Genomic DNA, 23,764 nt, shown 5'->3' with positions numbered 1-23,764 from the left:
GTTTGAAAGAATTATGAGTTTTTGAGGAAGTAATTAGTAGATAAAGAGGAGTGAGTAGATGTAAAATCATAGAATTCCAACAGTGCAGATGGAGGCCATTCGGCCCAACGAGCCTGCAATGACAACAATCCCACCCAGGCCCTATCTCCATAACACCATGGATTTACGCTGCTAATATCCCTGATACTAAGGGGCAATTTATCATGGCCAATCTACCCAATCTTCACATCTTTGGACTGTGGAAGGAAACTGGAGCATCTGAAGGAAACCAACACAGGCACGGGGAGAATACGCAAACTCCACACAGACAGACATCTCAGGCTGCAATCGAATTTGGGTCCCTGACACTGTAAGGCAGCAGTGCTAACCATTGTGCTACTGCAACATCCCTGTGCTTCTGTGTGGGATATTTGGATTTCCAAAAGATATTCAATAAGGTACTACACATAACGTTAATAATACACATGATAAGGGACTAGTATATTAGCATGGAGGAAGATTGGTAACAGGCAGGAAGCAGAGAGTAAGGATAAATGGAGTATGGCTGTAGCTAGCAAGGTGCAGCAAGGATCTGCGCCAGGTGCTCAGCTATTCACAATCCATATTAATAAACTAAAGGAAGAGTCTGAGAATAATATATCCACATCTGCTGATAATATAAACTGAGGTAGCTATATACGCAGTCAGGTGGATGTAAAAGTGTTGCAAAAATAGATAGGCTAAGTAAGTGGGCAATGGTGCGGAGTAGTGTGAGGTTATTCATTTTTGTAGTAAGAACAGAAACACAGAATATTGTTTAAAAGGCCTGAAATTTCTAAATGTCAATGTTCAGAGAGACTTGGTGCTTGTCTTCATACCAGGAACAGAAAGTTAGGATGCAGGTTCAGAAAGCAATTAGGAAGTTATTGTCACGGTTGCTTTTATTGCAAGGAAATTGGGGTACAAGAACAATTATATAGAGCTTTGGTAAACTCATACCTGGAGTTCTGCACACAACTTTGGTCTCCACATTTCAGGAAAGATATATGTGCATTGGACTCAGAATGGCCTGGGCCCAACCATCTTCAGCTGCTTCATCAATGACCTCCCTTCCATTGTAAGGTCAGAGGTGGGAATGTTCGCTGATGATTGCACAATGTTCAGCGCCATTCATAACTCCCCAAATATTGAAGCACTCATGTCCAAACGCAGCGTGATCTGGGCAATAATCAGACTTGGGCTGGCAAGTGGTGGCCACACAAGTGCCGAACAATGATCACCTCCAACAAGAGAGAATCTAACCAATGCCCCTTGATATTTCAATGGCTTTACCATTGCTGAATCTCCCAACGTCAATATCCTGGGAGCTACCATTGACCAGAAACTAAATGGGCTGAACCACGTAAATACTGTGACTATAACAGGTCAGAGGTCAGAAACCCTATGATGAGTAATTCACCTCCTGATTCCCCAAAAACTGTTCACTATCAACAAATCAGGAATGTGATGGAATATTTCTTATCTGGATGAGTGCCCCACTCCAACAAGTAGCTCACTTGGTTAGCGTCATTGGAATCAAAAGTTCTCCCCTTTCACCACCAGTGAACAATGGCAGCAGTGCACCATCTACAAGGTGCACTGTAGGAACTCCCCAAGACTCATTAGACAGCACCATCCAAAGTCACAACGCTACCATCTAGGAGGACGTGGGCAGAAGACACACGGGAACACCACTGCAAGTTCCTGTCCAAGCCACTCACCATCCTTACTTGGAACTGTATCATCATTCCCTCACTGTCACTGAGTCAAAATCCTGAATTCCCCACCCCCCTCATCAGCACTGTGGGTGTACCTACAGCACAGGGATTTCAACAGTTCAAGAAACAGTTCATCACCATCTTCTCAAAGGCAATTAAGATGGGCAATAAATGCTAACTTATTTAACCCACATCCGGTAACTTAGTAAAAAAGTAAAGATTCACCAGATTAGTTCCTGGGATGGGAGGATTGCCCTATGATGGAAGGCTGAGTAAGTTGAGCCTACACTCTGTGAAGGGCTTCGAAGAATGAGAGGTGATCCTGGTAAAATAAATAAGATTTGAAAGGGACTTGATCAGGTGGACACATTTCCTTTTGGTGGGGAATCGAGCAAACAGCAGCAGAGCCTCAGGATAAGTGATCAGTCACTGGGAACTGAGTTGAGAAGCAAAATCTTCACTCTGGGTTGTGAATCTTTGGAATTCTTTACCCCAAAGGCTTGTAAGATGCACTATTGTTGAGTATATTTAAGTCTGAGAGAGACATGAAAGTTTGCTCTGCCAGAGCAGCAAGGGATATGGGGAGTGGATGTGAAATTGGAGTTAAGCTCGATGATGTGCCATGATCCTATCGAATGCTGGGTGGGACAGGTTCAAGTTGCCATATGGTGTATTTTTGCTTCGATTTTATAGCTTCATAGATTCCTCTAGAACGTGGCTAACTGATTGCCTTTCTGAACATAACATGAATTATTTCATTTCCAATATCTCACAATTCTTTGTCTTTGGCTGCAGGAAGTGAAGCTATAGAAGCACGTGGCAAGCGATTTGAAGTCATCTCTGATACCAACAAGTTGTTGTTTTCAGCGGAGGACAGTGAAGTTGTTGTTGGTGCTGATCGCTTACGAGTCTTAGGTATTTATATATTTTTAATCTTGCACATCTGTAAAATATGTCTGTTCTTAAAGTCCATCTGCATTCAAAAATGGGGAAAATTTCCTGATAGATGATCCATGATAGAAATGCTCAAACCGTAGAATCCCACAGTGCAAAAGGAAGCCATTTGGCCCATCGAGTCTGCACCGATCACAGTCCCAATCCCTATAACCCCATGCATTTACCCTAGCTTGTCCTCCTGACACTATGAGGGGAAATTTAGCACGGTCAATCCACCTAATCTACACATCTTTGGACTGTGGGAGGAAACCGGAACACCCAGAGGAAACCTAAGCAGACATGGGGAGAACATGCAAACTCCACACAGACAGTGACCCTGGGATTCGAACCCAGGTAATCACTGTACTGCCGTGCTGCTCTAAAGGAACACAAAGGGGAAATTCTTCAAAATCTTCTTGCAGGAGCCTGAGAACCCATGAATACTGAGAAAAAAGCATATTTAACGTGGTCAGACAAAAAAAATGAATGTACGCATGATACTGACTACTGGAAGATTACCTTGTCAAAAGTCTCACTGCGCAATTACCAGTAATATCTGGCAGTAAGAAACAGCTTGCCAGCCATCTGAATGAATATTAATGAGATCAATTTATTATGTCTCTGCAAATCACTAGAAACCAAAGGTATTATATTAAATTTTTAAAAAACATCAGTTGTTACTCCATACCAGTTCTAAGCACAGAAAGTGCAGGGGTTGTCCACTGTGAATGCAGACTAGGATACATTTGGCAATGCCTTATAAACAGGGGCTCCATCTCTCCATAAATGATGCTGCCAGTAATTAATGTTCTGTGACAAATGGGGGAAAATGGGAGAGGGCCAGAATACAAAGCTACCAGTGCATTTCAGTTAAATGTGCAAAGATGATCTCTGTTGCAATTTGAAAGGAATAGAAATGATCCTTCTGTTAACTGAAGAAGCGCTGTGCGTGACACAGGTGATGAGTGAGGTTATCTGTAATCACGCAAATTGGCAGTACAAAATTTCAATTTACCCAGTGTGACATTTCCTCTGCGCTGTTTACTGGAAGATGATAAACATGGGCCTGGATTTTTCAGGGAGTTGGGAGGAAGGTTGCTGGGGGGGGGGGGGGGGGGAGTTCTCGCCAGCATTCAATGCATTGGAAAAAAGCATGCCCCACAACCATAGCCCACTGCTGGCAGGCTAGACTGGGTGAAAATGGAACATTTGCTCTTTAGTGGGAGGAAATCTTGTCTTCAAAAGCTGCTGGCCAATGTGGTTGGTTGGCAATTTGGTTATTACCCACAATGCCAGATGTCATTAGTAAATGCCGTAAGAAGTCTCACAACAACAGGTTAAAGTCCAACAGATTTATTTGGTAGCAAACACCACGAGCTTCCAGAGCGCTGCTCCTTCGTCAGGCGAGTGGCCATTCTAATCAGTATTCTGTAAACTGAGTGTGTCCCTTTATATGCCCTGTTTGTGATCAGAATTTCCCACTCACCTGACGAAGGAGTAGCGTTCCGAAAGCTAGTGGCGTTTGCTACCAGATAAACCAGTTGGACTTTAACCGGGGGTTGTGAGATTTCTTACTGTGTTTACCCCAGTCCAACACCGGCATCTCCACATCATTAGTAAATACCACCAGAACCGCAAGGAAGAGCAGGAATTATAGGATTCCTACAGTGCATGAGAGACCATCTTGCCCATTGAGCCTGCACCCCCTCTCCTCAGAGTATCTTACCCAGGCCCTATCCCGTAACTCCACAAACTTATCCCTCTAATCCCCCCTAGCCTACACATTTTGGAATTCTTAGGGTGGAATTTTCCCATCGTGCCCACCACCAGAATCATACTGAGTGAGACAGGACCATGCAAAGGTCCATTGATCTTGGCAGGATTTTCCAGTCTTGGAGTGAGCACAGCTGGAAAATCCCACCCTAAGGGGCAATTTATCATGGCCAATCTACCTGACCTGCACATCTTCGGACTGCGGAAGGAAACCGGAACGCCCAGAGGAAACCCACACAGGCATAGAGAGAATGTGCAAATTCTGCACAGACAGTCACCCAAGGAATCAAACCTGGGTCCCTGGGACTATGCGGCAGCAGTGCCAACCACTGTGCCACCGTGCCACCCTTAAAAATGAGCAACAGCTGCTGGAAAGGAGTAGGTCCTCGGCCTTTAGGGCAGGGAATATCTGAGAGTCCAGGAAAGGGGGAGGATGTGGGAGATTAGGTTTTGGAGGGCATGGAGCAAGGAATGAAGTTGGGGGATGGAGGAGACAGCATCTTATTGCGGGGAGGTGGGGGTTGTGTCTCTAATGTGCACAGTGCACTCCTTGAATAATGTGCCTGCCTTCCTTTCACCCTTTTTCAACCTGGCCTCAAAAACTGTATTGTCCATTTCCCCTACCTACCCATTCTAATCATAATATAGTGTAGGCGGTGTAATATCCTGGTCAATTGGCTTGATAACAAGGTTAAAGGACATTTTATTATTTATTTCAGTATGATGAGTGGGCTGTCAATTTCAGCGTCCCCTGCATCTCGTGTATTATTGGGGATAGTTCGGTGTGTTGATAGTAGGTTGGGACCAATATTATGCCTGGCAAGGTTCATAAAATCCAAACGCTCATGATACATGGATGCTTTGCCATAGAAATAATTAATAAGTGACCATTGCATCTTTTAAGAAAAGAGTGGGTAGATAATTAATGCAGGAAGATACATATCTAAGTAGGATCAGTTACAGAATATATGTATGAACAATAGAACCATTGAGGTGCAGTTGTCATGGGGAAAACCATAGGTTTGATTCAGTTATATCACATATTTTAGAATCATAGAATCCTACAATGCAGAAGGAGGCCATTCAGCCCATCAAGCCTACACTGACAATAATCCACACAGGCCCTATCTCTGTAATCCCATGTATTTACCTTACCAGTCCCCCTGACACTAAGGGCCAATATGTCATGGCCAATCCACCTAACCCGCACATCTTTGGACTGTGAAAGGAAATGCGAAAACTCCACACAGTCACCTGAGGCCGGAATTGAACCTGGGTCCCTGGCGCTGTGAGGCAGCAGGGCTAACCACTGCGCCACCATGGTGTCCTTTTAGAACATAAGAACATAAGAAATAGGAGCAGGAGTAGGCCATCTGGCCCTTCGAGCCTGCCCCGCCATTCAATAAGATCATGGCTGATCTGTCGTGGCTCAGTTCCACTTTCCCGCCCTCTCCCCATAACCCTTAATCCCCTCTCTTATCAAAAACCCATCAACCCGCTTCTTAAAAATAAATGGATATTGCATGGAACATCTTGTGATGAACTAAATTTTTGGGGACCAGTTCAGTTAAAGGCTTCAATGCTCCTTTCTGGGGTCTTGTTGCAGTAGAGATTGTCAGAGATAAATCCATAACTCAGAAAGATTGGTCTCATTAAAGATGGAACATGAAGTGCTTCCTGCATTGAGAGACTGGGTTATTCTTCCTTCAGTTGTTCTAAGAGAAGGGAAAGCAGCAAGTGTTTTTGAACGTCAGCTGAAGATCTGATCACCAATTTGGGATCCTCTGATGAGTTTGGCCCAGTGTGATACATAGGGGAGGGATCGGAGGGGGCATTTTTTTCCAGTTCTTCCCACCAGTAGTGCTGCTGGCGCCAATGTGAATCGCACCGATTTTCCCAAACCCGGAATCACCAATCCAACCAAAAGGCATTTTTTGATGGGAAGATTCTCCTAAGGACTAAGTTAGCTCTTAATAATGCGAAAACCGTGTCAAATAAAACACAGACAGATGCCAGTTGACCTGGTTGCTTATATTACCATGGCATAACGGTGAAAGGACAATTAAATTGAAAAAGTTCCTAATTAATGTCCCCAATTTTATACTTGGAGATTATCACCTCCCCATGGAGATCATTAGGAAAGTCAGATACGGAAAGCAGAACATTTCCATTACCCATCATTGATCTGCTTATTGCTCCCAATAGATTGTAAAAATGCTCAAGAGGGTTTAGTCCAAACTGCTTTCTTTGCCAAATGTTTTAATGCAATAGTTTAAATGATGTTTTCACTTAAGGGAAGATGGAGGAAGGCAGGACCAATACAACACGACATCTTATTAATGTTCAGTCCTCAATCACTGATTATTTCTTCAAGTCAGTATTCAATTGAACTATAATCTGTGGGTCAGTTTGAAAGCAGGGTGTATTTCAGGTTGACAGGAAGAGAGTGGGAAAGACAGTCGTTTGCCCAAACGTGAGGGGGATTTTTCTTTGACCAAACTGCACATTGACTAACCTCTCCCACCCCCCACATAGGGCAAGGTTTCACACTTACCTACTGGAGAGTCTGCCTGTCACATCAGCTACTGCATAACAAGGGAGCGAACAAGCCCCCTACACATGGCCGAGTTAAAATGGGATTGGAGTTCATAGAATCCTACAGTGCAGAAGGAGGCCATTCGGCCCATCGAGTCTGCACTGACCGCAATCCTACCCAGGGCCTATCCCCGTAACCTCACTTATCTACCTATAAATCCCCCTGACACTAAGGGACGATTTAGCCTAGCTAATCAACTTAACCTGCACATCTTTGGAGTGTGGAAGGAAACCTAAGCACCCAGACAAAACCCACACAGACACGGGGAGAATGTGCAAGCTTCACACAGACAGTCACCCAAAGCTGGAATTGAACCTGGGTCCCTCCACTGTGATGCAGCAGTGCTAACCACGGTCCCACTATGCCTAACAAGCTCCCCTACACTTGGCCTAGTTGAAATGGGATTGGAAGTCTTTTGACATGAAGCGTGAGATTCACCCCTCCCCCCCCCACAGTTGTTTTAGGCAGCCTTCTCATTTGCCTGCAGAACCCTGCAGATCACAACGGGAGATGGGACATGAAGGTTGGTTTGCGGGAGGATAAGAAATCCCCTGTTTTTAACTGCTTAATTTCTTGGTTCTGTCTCCTGGTTTAGTGCATGGGCTAAGTTATAAGTTTCTCCAAGTTTGCCATTTTGCAGCTGTTAATACTGACCAATACTGAGATTGCGAGATGGGGGCCATTGCAAGGGGGGACATAATAAATACCTTAATGACTTAAAAATAAACTTGCACTACTGAAGTTATATCTTGAGGAGAAATTTCTGTTTTTGGTAACAAGCCAGTCCTGTTAATTATAGCCCATATCAAATGGTGTATGACAATCCCGTAGCGTAAATCAGTTTTCAGGTTTCTGCAGTCTTATTAAGTTCCTGGGTAAGATTGCAAATTATAAGCATGCTTTTACAATGAGCGCATACCTATTCAGGATGAAATTCAAACTATAGCAAACCACTCTTTACAGAGAGCGCAGAGTAGATTTTCATGGAGTAAGCCCAGACTAAATTCAAATCCTGGCCTCAGAAATGAAACAACTATCATTTAAACCATAGCACTACCTAAGCCATCGCAAAAGTGTCCTTGCAGGCTTCAGATTGCTCATTTACTGAGTTATTTAAAGTCACTGTAGACCCAGATGACCATAGGCAGCTGTCCCCTTTGAGAGGGAGAGCTGGCTGGTAACAAGGCAGTCCTCAGGTGATTCTCAGGTTAAATCACCACACCTCAGGCGAGGGGCAAGGTTGAGAACCTTAGATGGAATGGGAATTGAACCCACGCAGTTGACATCGCTCTGCATCACAAACCAGCTGTCCAGCCAACTGAGCAAAACCGGCTCCCCCATTGAATTATTGCAATGACATGCAGTATATACTGAAGTCATCATTGGGGAAATCATTCTCTTTCGTTGAAAGTGATAGTGAATTTGCTGTGTGTCAGCTAGCTGGAAACCCATCCATCTTGATTCTCCCATTTCTCCGCAATGAAGGATGTAAATTTGGAAGTGTTAACTTACCACGCGGTGCTATGTTTTAGCATTTAATTTCATCTCCATAATCTGAGTTTGACTAGTAGCGTAAAGGTGCGTGGCTGCCCTGAATGAAGTCAGTTTGGGGCTAGTTATAGTGTGTCCCATGGCACAAAGTAGAATATAGTGCAGCAGAAAAGGAAAAAGATAAACTATCTCACTAGACTCTAGTCTCTGCAAAAATGTGGAAAAAGTCCCATCCTATATATTTGCCATATCACACCCCACAAGCACAAAAGAAAACACCCCAAAAACTCATAAGGATAGTCTAACTAGACAGTCTGATAGAAACATAGAAACATGGAAGTTAGGAGGAGGCCATTTGGCCCTTCGAGCCTGCTCAGCCATCTATTATATTGGTTGATCATCCAACTCAATAGTCTAAACTTGCTTTTCCCCATAACCTTTGATGCCATTTGCCCTATGTATTATATCCAGCTGCCTCTTGAATACATTCAGTGTTTTGGCATCAACTACTTCCTGTGGTAATGAATTCCACAAGCTCACCACTCTTTGGGTGAAGAAATGTCTCCTCACCTCTGTCCTAACTGGTCCAGCCTGAATCCTCAGACTGTGATCCCTGGTTCTGGACTCCCAGAACATCCTCCCTGCATCTACTCTGTCAAGTCCTGTTAGATTTTTATAAGTCTCTATGAGATTCTGGCTCCCACCCCCCCACCCATTTGTCTGAACGCCAGTGAAAACAATCCTAACCTAGTCGATCTCTCCTCATACACCAGTCCCGCCATCCTACAAATCAGTCTGGTAAACTTTTGCTGCACTCCCTCAAGAGCAAGAACACCCTTCCTCAGAAAAGGAGACCAAAGCTGTACACAATACTCTAGGTGTGACTTCACCAAGGTCCTGTATAATTGCAACAGCACATCCCTGCTCCTTTACTCGAAACCTCTCGCAAATGAAGGCCAACATATCGTTTGCTTTCTTTACCACCTGCTGCATCTGCATGCTTACCTTCAGTGCACAAGGACACCCAGGTCCCGCTGCACACTCTCCTCTCCAAATTTACAGCCATTCAAGTAGTAATCTGCCTTCTTGTTTTTGCTTCCAAAGTGAATACCCTAATATTTATCCAAATTATACTGCATCTGCCATTGATTAGCCCAATCACTCAATCTGTCCAGATCATGCTGAAGGATCTCTGCATCCTTGTCACAGTTCACCCTCCCACTCAACTTGGTATCGTCTGCAAATTTTGAGATATTATATTTTGTTCCCTCATCCAAATCATTAATATATATTGTGAATAGCTGTGGTGCCAGCATCGATCCCTATGGCACCCCATTAGTTACTGCCTGCCAATGTGAAAAGCACCCATTATTTCCTACTCTTCGTTTCCTCTCTGCCAACCAGTTTTTCTATCCATCTCAATCCATTTCCCCCAATCCCATGTGCTTTAAACTTGCACAATAATTTCTTGTGCAGGACTTTGACAAACGCTTTCTGAAAGTCCAAATATACCACATGGACTGGTTTCCCCCTTGTCAACTCTACTAGTTACACCTTCAAAGAATTCCAACAGATTTGTCAAGTATGATTTCCCCTTCATAAATCCATGCTGACTTTGTCTGATCCTGCCACTGCTTTTTAAATGCTCTGCTATAAAGTCCTTGAAAACGGAATTGAGAATTTTCCCCACTACCGATGTTAACTTGACTGGTCTATAATTTCCTGTTTTCCCTATACTTCCCTTTTTGAATATTGGAGTGACATTTTGCTACCCTTCAATCTGCAGGGACTGTTCCAGAATCTATTGAATCCTGGAAAATGACCACCAATGCATCCACTATTTCTAGAGCCACTACTTTAAGTACTCCGGGATGTAGATTATCAGGCCCTGGGGATTTATCCACCTTCAATTCTATCAATTTTCTCAGCACCATTTCACTACTAATATTGATCTCCCTCAGTTCCTCCCTCTCATTAACTCTTGCATTCTCCAACACTTCTGGCATTTGATTTGTGTCGTTTTTTGTGAAGACAGAACCAAAGTAAGTATGATATGGCAAACATATAGGACAGAACTTTTTCCACATTTTTGCAGAGACTAGTGAGATTGTTTATCTAATGAAGCAACATTTGGAATGAGAATGTGATTGGATGAAGGGTGCCAATAGCTGCATGTTTCAAATATCAGTGTGCCCATACAGAGCTCAGTTACAATATACAAATTCTTTCCCAGTGCCTCAATAATGAGCCAAACTTGAATTTCTCTCTGCGCAACTGGAATAAGGGGCGGTACAGTGGTTAGCACTGCTGCCTCACAGCGTCAGGGACCCCAGTTCAATTCCAACCTTGGGTGACTGTGTGGAGTTTGCACATTCTCCCCATGTCTGCGTGGGTTTCCTCCAGGTGCTCCAGTTTCCTCTCACAGTCCAAATATGAGCAGATGAGGTTGATTGGTGATGACAAACAACCCTTTAGTGTCACGGGGATTAGCAGGGTAAAATATGTGAGTTTACAGGGACAGGGCCTGGTGGGATTGTTGTTGGTGCAGGCTTGATGGGCTGAATGTCATTCTTCTGCACTCAAGGGATTCTATAAGTGGAATTTTACAACCCCCCTTACAGTGGGGTCGGGATAGTAAAATGCAATGAACTCTTTCGAAACTCCAATGACGTTGGCAGGAATGTAAGATCCCACCCACGGGAGGGGCTGCAAAATTTCACCCAGTCCTGGTTTGTGTCAGAGTCAAAGGTGTAAAACTTGCAAATAGAAAAGAATGGATCAAAGCACAAACTCTATCAGCAGATTGTACTGATCAGCACTGAAAACCACAGCTGCTTTTCCTGCTTCTTGCACTGCTCTCTGTAGGATGATGAATTTAATGATTGCAGCTTCCTGATCTGAACGCAGAGGCACTCAGCCAATGGAACCAGTTAACATGGAAACATAGGTGCGATGATATTCATTAAACTTTGCAGGCATCTGCTGACTGCACTCCTTCAGAGAGTGTCTCAGAGCTTTCTCTCTCTCAAATATTATCATCTTGAAGTGATGGGAAATCATCGCTGCGTACCCGAACCTTATGGGAGTGATGTTGCCACCCTGGTAAAAAAAATAAATCTTGAGTATATTTGAGACCTGTTAGGAACACACAAATGACTTAACTCAACCAATGTGGCTTGAAATGATTCCAGTGCTAAATTCGAACATTTTTACTTGAGAATAAACTGTTTTCAGCTGCTCTCCGTCACTTAATTATCAACCTGAGTTGGCATGAAACCTATGCTGGAGTCAGCAGTTGGCAAATCTGTTAGCGAGGCCTGATTGCCATATAGATTTTCCTGTTCCGTGGGAAACCCTTGTCAACATTCAGTGTTCCGTGTAGTGAAATGGTCAAGAACAGAAATTCATTAAAGGGGAGGAATAAATCCATTATTGTGCCCTTCCTGTAGGCAAAACAATTAAACTAAATTAAACAAACTGAGGGATAACGTTAAAGGGGCAGCCGCTTAAAGGGCAGGGGAGGTGGTGGGGGGGATGGAGGGTGGGGGAACGGTATCAAAGCATAAAGGGAAACTTAAAGCATGTAATTAAAGGGCTCAATAAGATACCCCAGTCCTTGAGAGGCCCAACAAGCATGGAAGGCCTCAACAGTGCCTGCAGGCACTGCATACTCCCTCTCCAGGGACACCCGAAGGTGAATATAGCCATGGTAGAGGGGCAGACAGTCAGGCCCCCTCAGTCACCAGCTGCCTGGACCTGTTTGTGGCAAGTTTGGCCGTACCCATTAGTAGGTTCACGAGGAGGTCTTCTTCCTTCCATCCACTGTTCTCCCAGGGGTGGTAGGAAGAAGACCTCCTCGTGAACCTGCATTGTTTTGCCTCCTGAACCTGCACTGGGTGCCCGCAGATCAGGAGCATGAGGCTGAAGTACAAGCGAAACATCTATGACAGGTTTCTCAGATAACAAAAAAGGGAGTGCAGTTTAAGACAATTGTCTACGGACAGCAGACTGCAAAAAGAGCAGGTTTCTTGGGAGCCTACTATTGTGCTATTGTGAGCAAAGTTTTCCCTGTAGGCTTCAGGACTCCAATGTCAGACTCAAATCATAGTCAAAAGCCCATCGCTATTAATGAGCTCAATGTACAGTTATGGATTCTAACTGCAGGACCCATAGGAATCCCTTCAACACAGGAGCAGCAAGCTAGCTTTTCAGATAAACACAACAGTTTTGAAGTGCCCTCTTTGCAACTTTTTAAAATTCAGCAGTTGGGCCATTGTTACGGAGGTTGGAACCCCTAAGCGCTGTGACACTCCCCTGGTCTGATGCCAGGAGGTCACTTCTCGGCAGCTACACTGTTCCCTGATGCTGCTGAGTTTCCGGAGACTGGCTGGAAAATTCCAATTGATCTCTGGCAGTTTTTTAACAGGCCTTTCAGTAGGCTTAATTGCTACCTGCTACATTTAGGCATCTAGTCCTACTACCAGCCCCCATCCCAACTCTGAGAAAATAGCCTGGGGTAAGATAGCAATTAGGAAGGCAAATGGTATATCAACCCTTATTGTAAGAGGATTTGAGTATGTGAAGTACTGCTGCAAATATATCAACCCTTGGTGAGACCATAACTGGACTACTGTGTACAGCTCAGGTCTCCTAATGTAAAGAAGAATATACTTGCCATAAAGTGAGTGCAACAAAGTTCACCAGGCTGATCACTGGAATGGTGGAATTGCCTTACAAGGACAGTCTGAGGAGACTGGGCCTTTATTCTTTGATTTGATTTATTATTGTCACATATTAGTACAGAATGAAAGGTACTGTTTCTTGCGCGCGATACGGACAAAGGATACCATTCAGAGAGAAGGAAATGAGAGAGTGCGGAATGTAGTGTTACACTTACAACTAGAGTATAGAGAAACATCAACTTAATGCAGGGTAGGTCCAATCAAAAGTCTGATGGCAGCAGGGAAGAAGCTGTTCTTGTGTTGGTTGGTACATGACCTCAGACTTTTGTATCTTTTTCCCAAGGGAAGAAGATGGAAGAGAGAATGTCCAGGGTGTCTGGAGTCCTTAATTATACTGGCTGCTTTGCAGAGGCAGCGGGAAATCTAGACAGAGACAATGGTTGGGAGCCTGGTTTAAGTGATGGATTGGGCTACATTCACGACCCTCTGTAGTTTCTTGTGGTCTTGGTGAGTGGGGGGGATGCACAATGAGCCATCTTGCCACCCCATTGTAAAATTGTGATGGGGTTGGAACAGGGCCCAGTGGGAAGGACATCGGAGAATTTAGTAAGCCACCTCATTCAAATCCACTGGTGCTGGAATGCAAAATTTTGCCCAATGAGTTTCTATTTATTTCCAAGCATTCAGTTGGAAATAAATACCTGCATTGATCCAGATAGAAAATGAGGGTGTGTCCACATAAGAACATAAGAAATAGGAGCAGGAGTAGGCCATCTGGCCCTTCGAGCCTGCCCCGCCATTCAATGAGATCATGGCTGATCTGTCGTGGCTCAGTTCCACATTCCCGCCCTCTCCCCATAACCCTTAATCCCCTCGCTTATCAAAAACCCATCAACCCGCGTCTTAAAAATATTTAGCGAGGCAGCCTCCACCACCTCAACGGGCAGAGAATTCCAGAGATTCACCACCCTTTGAGTGAAGAAGTTCCTCCTCAACTCCGTTCTAAACTGCCCCCCCTTTATCTTGAGGCTGTGCCCCCTAGTCCTACTGTCCTTTCTGAGCAGGAAGAGCCTCTCCACCTCTATCCTATCCATCCCATTCATCATCTTATATGTCTCAATGAGATCTCCCCTCATTCTTCTAAACTCTAACGAGTACAAGCCTAGTTTATTCAGCCTCTTCTCATAGCTCAACCCCGTCAACTCCGGCATCAGCCTAGTAAACCTCCTCTGCACTCCCTCCAAGGCCAAAATATCCTTGCGTAAGTACGGCGCCCAAAACTGCACACAGTACTCCAGCTGCGGTCTCACCAATGCCCTATACAGCCGCAGCAAGACCTCCCTACTTTTATATTCAATCCCCCTTGCTATGAAGGCCAGCATCCCATTTGCCTTCCTGACCACCTGCTGTACCTGCAAGCTGGGTTTTTGCGACTCATGCACAAGGACCCCGAGGTCCCTCTGCACTGTCGCCTGCTGCAGTTTTTCTCCACGTAAGTAATAATCCTTCCTACCATTATTCCTACCAAAGTGGACCACCTCGCACTTGCCAACATTAAATTCCATTTGCCAGTTCCTGGCCCATTCGCCCAGCCTATCTAGATCCTTCTGCAGACTCTCCACACCCTCCGCGCAATTTGCCGTTCCACCAATCTTGGTGTCATCAGCAAATTTCGACACCGTACACTCGGTTCCCTCCTCCAGATCATCTATATAAATGGTAAACAGCTGAGGCCCCAGCACCGACCCCTGGGGCACTCCACTAGTCACCAACCGCCAATCCAAATAGCACCCATTGACCCCCACTCTCTGCCTCCTATTTGACAACCAGTCCTCTATCCACGCTAACACCCTACCCCCAACTCCATGTCCCCTGACCTTCTGCAATAACCTCTTGTGAGGTATCTTGTCAAACGCCTTCTGAAAATCAAGAAAGACCACATCCACCGGCTCTCCTCTACCCACCGCCCTAGACACATTCTCATAGAACTCCAGTAAATTTGTCAGACACGACTTCCCCTTAACGAAACCGTGCTGCGTCTGCTCTATCAAGCAATTCCCCTCAAGATGCCTCGCTATTTCCTCCTTGATGACGGATTCTAACATTTTACCTACAACAGACGTTAAACTAACCGGCCTATAATTCCCTGCCTTTTGCCTGCCACCCTTCTGAAACAACGGCGTAACATTAGCCGTTTTCCAATCTTCCGGCACTTCCCCGGAATCCAGCGACGTCTGGAAAATAACCACCAAGGCATCCACTATCACCTCCGCCATTTCTTTCAGAAATGGAGTACTTTAGCTGAAAGGTATCAATCTACGTTTAAGGACTCTTCTTAAAAACCTGCGTGAGGCTGCTGCATTAAAAAAGAGGGTGAAAGATTTGTGTTGAAAATAACCCTTATAATAGCAGTCTTCTTCACGTGATAATATTCATTTTGTTACAGAACAGTTGTCATCGTGTTGGCCCCATCCTCATTTATCCAGAGTTGAGGACAGAAATCGTCAGGCGTGGTGTTTTTTGCTAGTGCAGATCGATAACAGTTCAGTACATTTTTACCATTTTTCTCCCCTTCTGTTGACACCGACATTTTTCTTTCATAAGTCTGTTTGAAGTATCAGTTTCACTTGGAGGATCAAGCGAGATGATGGGGACCAGTGAAGAGTGTAATCTGTGTTAGTATGGATGAGGAAGAGAGAAGCTGTGGCAGCACGGGGGAGAAGCCACTGCTGGAGTTTGCTGTGGCTGTGATTGAATAAGTAAGGGCAGTACCAAACAAGGCAGGCCCACGGAGATGGGAACCAAACAAGGGCAAGTTGTTAGAAGAGAATGGCCTGATTAACGAAGTGGACAACGAGTAACGGGCACATTATAATCTGTTTCAGTTCTGAAGGAGAGGTCATACCAGGGATTCAAACAGGCACTTGTGGGAGAGAGGAACATGGAGGCAAAACATGTCCAAGGAGCTGGGATACAAAGACATTTTTGAGAATCGGGATGATTTATTTTCTTCATACCGTTTCAGCAATTTTTAGCCTGGATATTATTTAGACTGACATTCGTGAGGCATTCCCAAGCATTGTCACAATTAAATTCAGCTTCAATATGCCAATGATATATTTACAGACCTAAGACAGAATACTCCAACCCTTCCTGCTCATGGGGTCTTCCGGTCCCATCGAAGGAGATTCCTCCTCCCCCGCGGCGGGTTCGCCAGCAGCGGGACGGCTGAGCCAGGTAAAGTGCGGTTGACATTAGATGCCAATGGCAAGCCACCTCCAGCTCTGAAAAACCCCACCCCTAGTTTTTTCTTCTCTCCCACTAACTGATATGAACAAACAGCAACACAGGAGCTGTTCCTGTCACCCTTGTTGATTGCCTTTATGGCCTCGCAGGGAGAGATCCTCTCCGGTGAAGAGGGGGCAGCACAGTAACACAGTGGTTAGTGCTGCTGCTTCACAGCGCTAGGGACCTGGGTTCAATTCCTGGCTTGGGTCACTGTCTGTGTAGAGTTTGCATGTTTTCCCTGTGTCTGCGTGGGTTTCCTCCTGGTGCTCCGGTTTTCTCCCACAATCTGAAAGACATGCTGTTTAGGCACATTGACCCGAAAAGGCGCCGAATTGTGGTGACTAGAGGAATTTCACAGTAACTTCATTGCAGTGTTAATGTAAGCCTTAATTGTGACTAATAAATAAACTTTACTTTTACTTTAATCTTTCTTGCTATAATTTCTCACAAATTCTGGCATAACTTTAACCTCACCTGTCCACTGGAAGCTCGATGGACAGAATTTTATGTGATTGATTTGAAGTGTCCAGCTGGCGTGAAAATGGGAGAATTCCTGATCAGTTTTTTGGGTGAGTTTTCATGCACTTAGTCATTGAAATCATGGGCTAGACTGCTTCTAGCTGCTGCAGACTGTGGGCTGGGCTTTACTCGCCAGCCACCGTGCAGAGAGGCAGCCTGCGGCCAATTGCAAGCCCCACTCTGTCTGAGATGCTGCCCCTTGCCACCACCCCCCCTCCCTGCTGCCCAGACCGATCGCACCTCTCTTTCTCCACCCCCATCTGATTGCATTACAGAGTGATGGTGGGCCCTCCTCCATCCCCCAGTCGCATTGCAGAGTCGCAGTGGGCCATCCTCGCCCTCCTCTGGGCTGCCCTTTCAGGCTCCGCTCCCTTCAGACTCTGCCCCATCAGGCCCCACCTTTGCCCGGTCCTGCACCAATAGTCTCTGCCCCTCATAGGCTCCACTCCTTGCTCCACCGGGCAGTGCCGAGGTGCCGAACTGGCAGTGCCATGATGGTGCTGCCAGGCTGGCACTGCCCAAGGGGATCCCCCCACTTGCCCTCAGCTTCCCACAGCAGCCCCAATAGTAAGGCCAACACGACTGCTCCCTAGTCATGGGGAGCAGGTGGTTTCCTTGTGGAGAGAACCCCTCCCGGTGACACCATAAAGGCCTCAGAGGTAAAATCATGAGAGCCGAGATATTGGGTGCAATCCTCATTTCTCAGCTCTCGAGTAATTTTGACAGCTCATTCCACCCATTGATGGGTAGGGTGAGTCGGTAAATTTCTGCCCAATGGGTTAAAATTACCCATCTTATCCCATCCTTGTTCTTTTGTTCTTCCAGGAGCTGCCGCTTTCTAATTTTAACCTGCTCTACTGATCAAGTAACCTAGACACCCAAGCAAAAATACTGGAGGCCTTTCTCTGCATTAGCATGTTAGTTCGATAATGTCACTGGAATCTAAATGCAATTTTAACTGGGTGGTTGGAACAGCAAGTCACAGTTCCCACTGCGTACAGACACCAGAGAACGGAATCACAGCCAGAATTGTCTGAAAGACATTATTATTTTACTTTAATTTTGTGGTTAGGAGGAACCACAGCCAGTCTCTGAGGGGTTCCCTGCCGTGCACTCAGTCCCACCTCCCTGGCCGCAAGATCCCCAACAAGGCAGCTTGGCTCAGGAAGTTTCAAGAAGCTAACTGTGTGTGTGTCTCTCTCACACGCGTACTCATTTTCTCACACACTCCATCACACTAACTCTTTCTGACTCAAATAAAATTGTAGCAGTCATGAACTTTTAAACAACAGCCACAACTTTTATTAATGTGATCAAACTTCCCAGGGAGTTTCTCAAGAAATGTTAGCACTGATCCACTTAAAGAGATATTCAGGTAGATGACCTAAGTCTTGGGCAAAGAGGCAATATTTAAGGAGTGTCTTAATAAAGGAGAAGTTAAGAGACACCATCATTTATGATGGGAATTACAGAGCATAAGGTCTTGGCAACTGAAGGTGCAGCCACCAATAGTGAAGCAATTAAAAATAGGGATGCAGGAGAGGCCAGTGTCATAGGAATGCAGATATCTCACAGGGTGACAGAGCTGGAGGAGATTACGGAAATAGTGACAGATAGATAAATAGACCATAGATGAATTGGAAAACAGGGACGAGGATTTTGAAATGGAGGTGTTGGCTAACTGGGAGACCTTGTAAGTCAGACAGCATAGGGAGTCCGCCATAAAAACTTTGAGAGGATAAAGAATGAGACTTCTGCTGAATTAATTGCGCCTGAAGAGTGCTGTTGTGAGTCACATTTCAGCAGCCTTGTAGCCTGACCTTCAGAAACATTTCTGAGGTTACTTACAGCATGCAGTGATGAAGCAGTTGTGTGTTCATTCATTAAAATTATTTTCCTTGCCAAATGATTAATCATAGCATTTAAAATTTAGAAAAATGGAACAAATATTTGCGATTTGTAACCTTTAATATTAGCCTTTGCAAGCTGGTTTAGTGCAGACCACAGTTACGCCAACTTGAGTATTTAAAATAAATTATTTTTTGTAAGTCTCTCTGAACCATATATTTTAATCAAGGGATTATGAAAGATGCTCAGTCTATAAGCAGAGAGTGTTGGGGCAGAAGAAGCTCCCTTTTCCCTCCCTCTACTCTGCTGGAGTGTCTGCTTGCAATTTAGCATCCCAATTTAGCATCTGGTGAATTGGTGCAACGAACAATCTCTCCCTCAATGTCAGCAAAACGAAGGAAATAGTCGTCGACTTCAGGAAGCATAGTGGAGGATGTGCCCCTGTCTGCATCAAGAGTGATGAGGTGGAAAAGGTTGAGAGCTTCAAGTTTCTAGATGTTGAGATCACCAACATCCAGTCCTGGTCCTTCCATGCCAATGTTATAGTTGAGAAAGCCCACCAACACCTTTCAGAAGGAGAAGGGTATTTGACATGTCTGCTCTGAGTCTCACCAGTTCTTACAGATGACTATAGAAAGCATCCTTTTTGGGTGTATCGCAGCTCGGTACGGCTCTTGCTGTAACCAAGGACCCCACACACCCCAGACATTCTCTCTTCCACCCTCTTCTCAGGAAAAAGATACAAAAGCCTGAGGTCACATACTAACCAACTCAAGAACAGCTTCTTCTCTGCTGCCATCAGACTTGTGGATGGACCTACCTTGTATTAAGTTGATCTTTATTTACACCCTAGCTATGACTGTAACACTGCATTCTGCACTCTCTCCTTTCCTTCTCCTCTGTCTACTCTATGAACGCTATGCTTTGTCTGTGTAGCTCAATAAGAAACAATACTTCTCACTGTAGACCAATACAATAATAAATCAAATCAAATCAAATGATTGGATAGTTGGGCTCAAAAGGTTAGCACATGAGAAAAGCAATAGGCAGGATTTACCCTTTGTGCTACGAAGCTTTGGAGCTGATACCTCTGTCATGATGCTGCTTTTAAAGGGAAAACTCAGGGGTTGTAATTGAGTTATGTCAGCCATGTGAAACGTGCTTGTAGTGAATTGGCAGCTCCTTTTTACATCATGCAGTTAATCTCCACTGTGTAAAATGGGCTGCCAATTCACTCGGAGCCCATATTGCACTGCTGGTGTAGACCAACACCATTCCCAGTGATCTTCCTTTGCATATCCCTTGCATAGAAAAATCTTGGGGGTATAATTTAACTTCAGTAGGGACACTGTGAATCAATAACGCATCGTACACCCTACCATCCAGGCAATGTGTATACAAAAAAAATACACTGAAATGAAAACAGAAAATGCTGGAAATACTCAGCAGGTCAAACATCATTGGTGGGGAGAAAAAAACAATGAATGTTTCAGGTTGATGACCTTTCAACAGGGCAGCAGGTATATCCAGCCATTGATTCTCTAGCTCCATCTTGCAAACTTGCCAAAGTTTTAGTTTATTTCACTCCCAACCTCTCCCCACCTCCAGCCTTTGTATCTAGCCTGAAAATGTCACATATAACATCGCACCTTCATTCAACAATCACTAAGTAATACTTCTTTGAGCCTGATAATCCAGCCCTCATCCAACAGTACGAGCCAAGGGTTCACAAGCAGCTCTCTGTTCTCCGCTCTCTATGGGCAGCATGGTGGCATAGCGGTTAGCACTGCTGTCTCACAGTGCCAGGGACCTGGGCTCAATTCGCAGCTTGGGTCACTGCCTGTACTGAGTCTGCACTTTCTCCCTGTGTCTGTGTGGGTTTCCTCCGGGTGCTCTGGTTTCTTCCCACGGTCCAAAAGGCATGCTGGTTAGGTGCACTGGCCGTGCTAAGTTCTCCCTCAGTGTATCCAACAGGCGCTGGAGTGTGGTGACTTAGGGATTTTCACAGTAACTTCATTGCAGTGTTAGTTACTAACCAAGTTAGTAACTAACTTAGTTAGTTACTAAGTCTAGTAACTAACTAGACTTAGTTACAAGTCTACTTGTAACTAATAAATAAACTTTAAACATTAAATTGTAGATTTTGAATTCTTCCCCAAGTGTGGTGACCTTATGCAAAGTTCCATTTTAACAACCAAACAATAAAAAACATGTTCTCAGCCTCGAATCGTAGAAAATTAACTGCAATTAAAAAAAAATGCCAAATTTTGAAATGGAAAATGTCCCTTGAAACATACAAACAACCTTTTCCCATCATGGCCCATCCAATTTATTTAATCTCTGGAAGAAATGTGTGCAACCTTCTGAGGATGCAGGGCATAGCAAGAGAACGGTTAACAAAGCATTAGGGATCTTGGGCTTCATAAATCTCAATTCTGTATTGAGTACAGAAGTAGCAACGTTAGGCCTAAAATAAGTGAAGTTCTGGTTAGGCCTCAAGTAGAATGTTGTGTCCAGTTTGAATCGCCACACTTTAGAAGGAATGTAAGGGTCCCTTAGAGGATGCAGAGGAGATTTACTGGAGTGGATCCAAGGTTGAGAGATTTTAACTAAAAAGTTATGTTGGAGAATCAGGGGTTGCTCTTGGGAGCAAAGGGATTGAAGGGAGATCGTATAGAGACATACATGTTTAGATAAAGTAGACAAAGAAAAGCCACTCCCTTTAGCTGATGATACAAAGAGTAGGAGACACAGATTTAAGCATTGGACAAGTGGTGCAAAGAGAACATGAGGGTCACACAGTGAGTGGTAATGACATTGATCTCATTGCTATCAGCATGGTGGAAGCAGTGGTGATGAATCACTTTAAAAGGAAACTGAATCAATATTTGAGCAAAATAAAGTCATGGGGCTACAAAGATAGAGCAATGAAATGGGACTGGCTGGATTGCGCTACACACAGTTAGAATAGACTTGGTGGGCCAAATGGCATCCTTTTATGTCATAATGATTCTATGACTCTATTTTTAAAAGTCTACAGTTTGGGAAGGGAGAGATGTAATTGTTAGGTTTCATCCAAACAATACAAAACACACCAGAGGGGTTTCCCCAAGGGTTCACTGCATTTATCCAGTCTGTGTTCGTCAGCCAGGATGGTGTTGATAAGGAAAGTAATATTCCTGTCAGCACCTCCGGGTTAAAATGGGAAATCCCGTTGCTTTCAAGATTCTACTCTGACTGCTACAGGTGCATGTGGATTTCAGGTGAAGACAGGATTAGGCTTGTCTGTGGTGCCCTCTTGTGGTCAGGAAACCTGCTAACTGTTACTGTCCAGTCGCAAACATGAGTAATGACTGCTAACACATGATAAAAATGAGGGACAAGTATGTATGGAAACTTAACCCAGAAAAGAGGCATGTTTTCGAAATGGCCCATTGCAACTCATAGGGAAGTGGAAAATACAGGAACAATGGAGCGTGTCGTTCATCATCTGTAGAGAAACAGTCTTGGGAGTAGACTATTTCTCAAACTTCTCTTTTATTTTTATCACAGAAAAGATCTGCTGCCTCTCTCCTCAGCCAATTTCAGAATGTGTCATTCCCCATTGCTTCTGAGATCTGAGATGGATATCCTCTTGATAGCACTTGCTGCATTTCTAAAGTGATAGAGCCAGGGTAGATGTAGCTGTGAAGCAGGAGCCAAACCTCTATATCACTTTGCTGTGACATTATGGGGTGAATTTTAACTTGTGTAGGAAAGCAACCTAGTGAACATTAACATTCACGCCACACAAATGCCAGGCAATGATGATCACCAATAAGAAACAATCTAACCACCGCCGCTTGGCGTTTGGTGGTGTTACAATCACTAAATCCCCCACTGTCAGCATCCTCAGGGTCACCAGAAACTCAACTGGAGTCACCACATAAACACAGTGGCTACAAGAGCAGGTCAGAGGTTAGGAATACTCCGGTGAGTAACTCACCTCCTGACTCCACAAAGCCTGTCCACCGTCTACAATGCACAAATCAGGAGTCTGATGGAATACTTCCCACTTGCCCAGATGGGTGCAGCTCCAACAACGCTCAAGAAGCCTGGTATCATCCAGGTCAAAGCAGCGCCCTTGATTGGTACCACATTTACAAACATCCACTCCCTCCATCACTGACACTCAGTAGCAGCAGTGTCTACTATCTGCAGGACAGCACTGCAGCAATTCACCAAAGATCATTAGACAGCACGTCCCAACCCACGACCACTTCCATCTAGAAGGACAAGGGCAGCAGGTATGTGGGAACACGACTACCTGCAATTTCCCCTCCAAGCCACTGACCATCGCTGCAGTCCCCCGCTGTGGGTTGACCCACAGTCGCTGGGTCAAAATCCTGGAATTCCCTTCTTAACGGGCATTATGGGTCAACCCACAGCGGGGGACTGCAGCGATTCAAGAAGGTAGCTCACCACCACTTTCTCAAGGGCAACTAGCGATGGGCAATAAATGCTGCCCAGCTAACGATGCCCATGCCCCACAATTGAATAGAAAGAAAAGCCATTGGGAAGCTCATTTAACAGCAAGAACTCATTACATGCTCCTGACTGGCGCTTCCACTGTGTGGTACAGTCAAAATTCTCGATGATGGGCCATTAAGTTACTTGCTTATACCTATCCTGTATTCTTATGTGCAATGGTATTGGGGCTCACTAAGCAAACTCACTCAGGTTCAATAACATCAACTGGTCTTTCCCTACAGGTGCTGAAGGAGCTGTGTTTGAAAGGTCTTTAGAAACACCACATATCCGGGCTGAGCCTTTCAAAGGGCTGAGGTATGAAATTTGATTTTCTAGTTCCTTTTTCTTTTTTCCTGCAGTCTTCCCTTCTTTCATCCCCCTCTTAA

General features: G+C 44.7%; 1 protein-coding gene across 2 annotated transcripts in view; it reads left to right on the top strand.

Annotated features, from left to right (window-relative positions):
* The window catches only part of sgcd (sarcoglycan, delta (dystrophin-associated glycoprotein)), a 479,929-nt gene that overhangs the window by 411,050 nt on the left and 45,115 nt on the right, over positions 1 to 23,764 (top strand). For both annotated transcript variants that reach the window (XM_080201363.1, XM_080201362.1), the window contains exons 5-6: positions 2,532 to 2,651; positions 23,621 to 23,693. In XM_080201363.1, coding sequence (XP_080057489.1) covers positions 2,532 to 2,651; positions 23,621 to 23,693 — 193 coding nt within the window. The remainder of the gene's footprint in view (positions 1 to 2,531; positions 2,652 to 23,620; positions 23,694 to 23,764) is intronic.

Source organism: Carcharhinus amblyrhynchos, chromosome 13 (assembly GCF_965287045.1).
Source record: "Carcharhinus amblyrhynchos chromosome 13, sCarAmb.v2.hapA, whole genome shotgun sequence".
Lineage (NCBI taxonomy): Eukaryota > Metazoa > Chordata > Chondrichthyes > Carcharhiniformes > Carcharhinidae > Carcharhinus > Carcharhinus amblyrhynchos.
The sequence above is the reverse complement of the archived record's forward strand: the minus strand, read 5'-3'. Positions and strand labels throughout refer to the sequence as shown.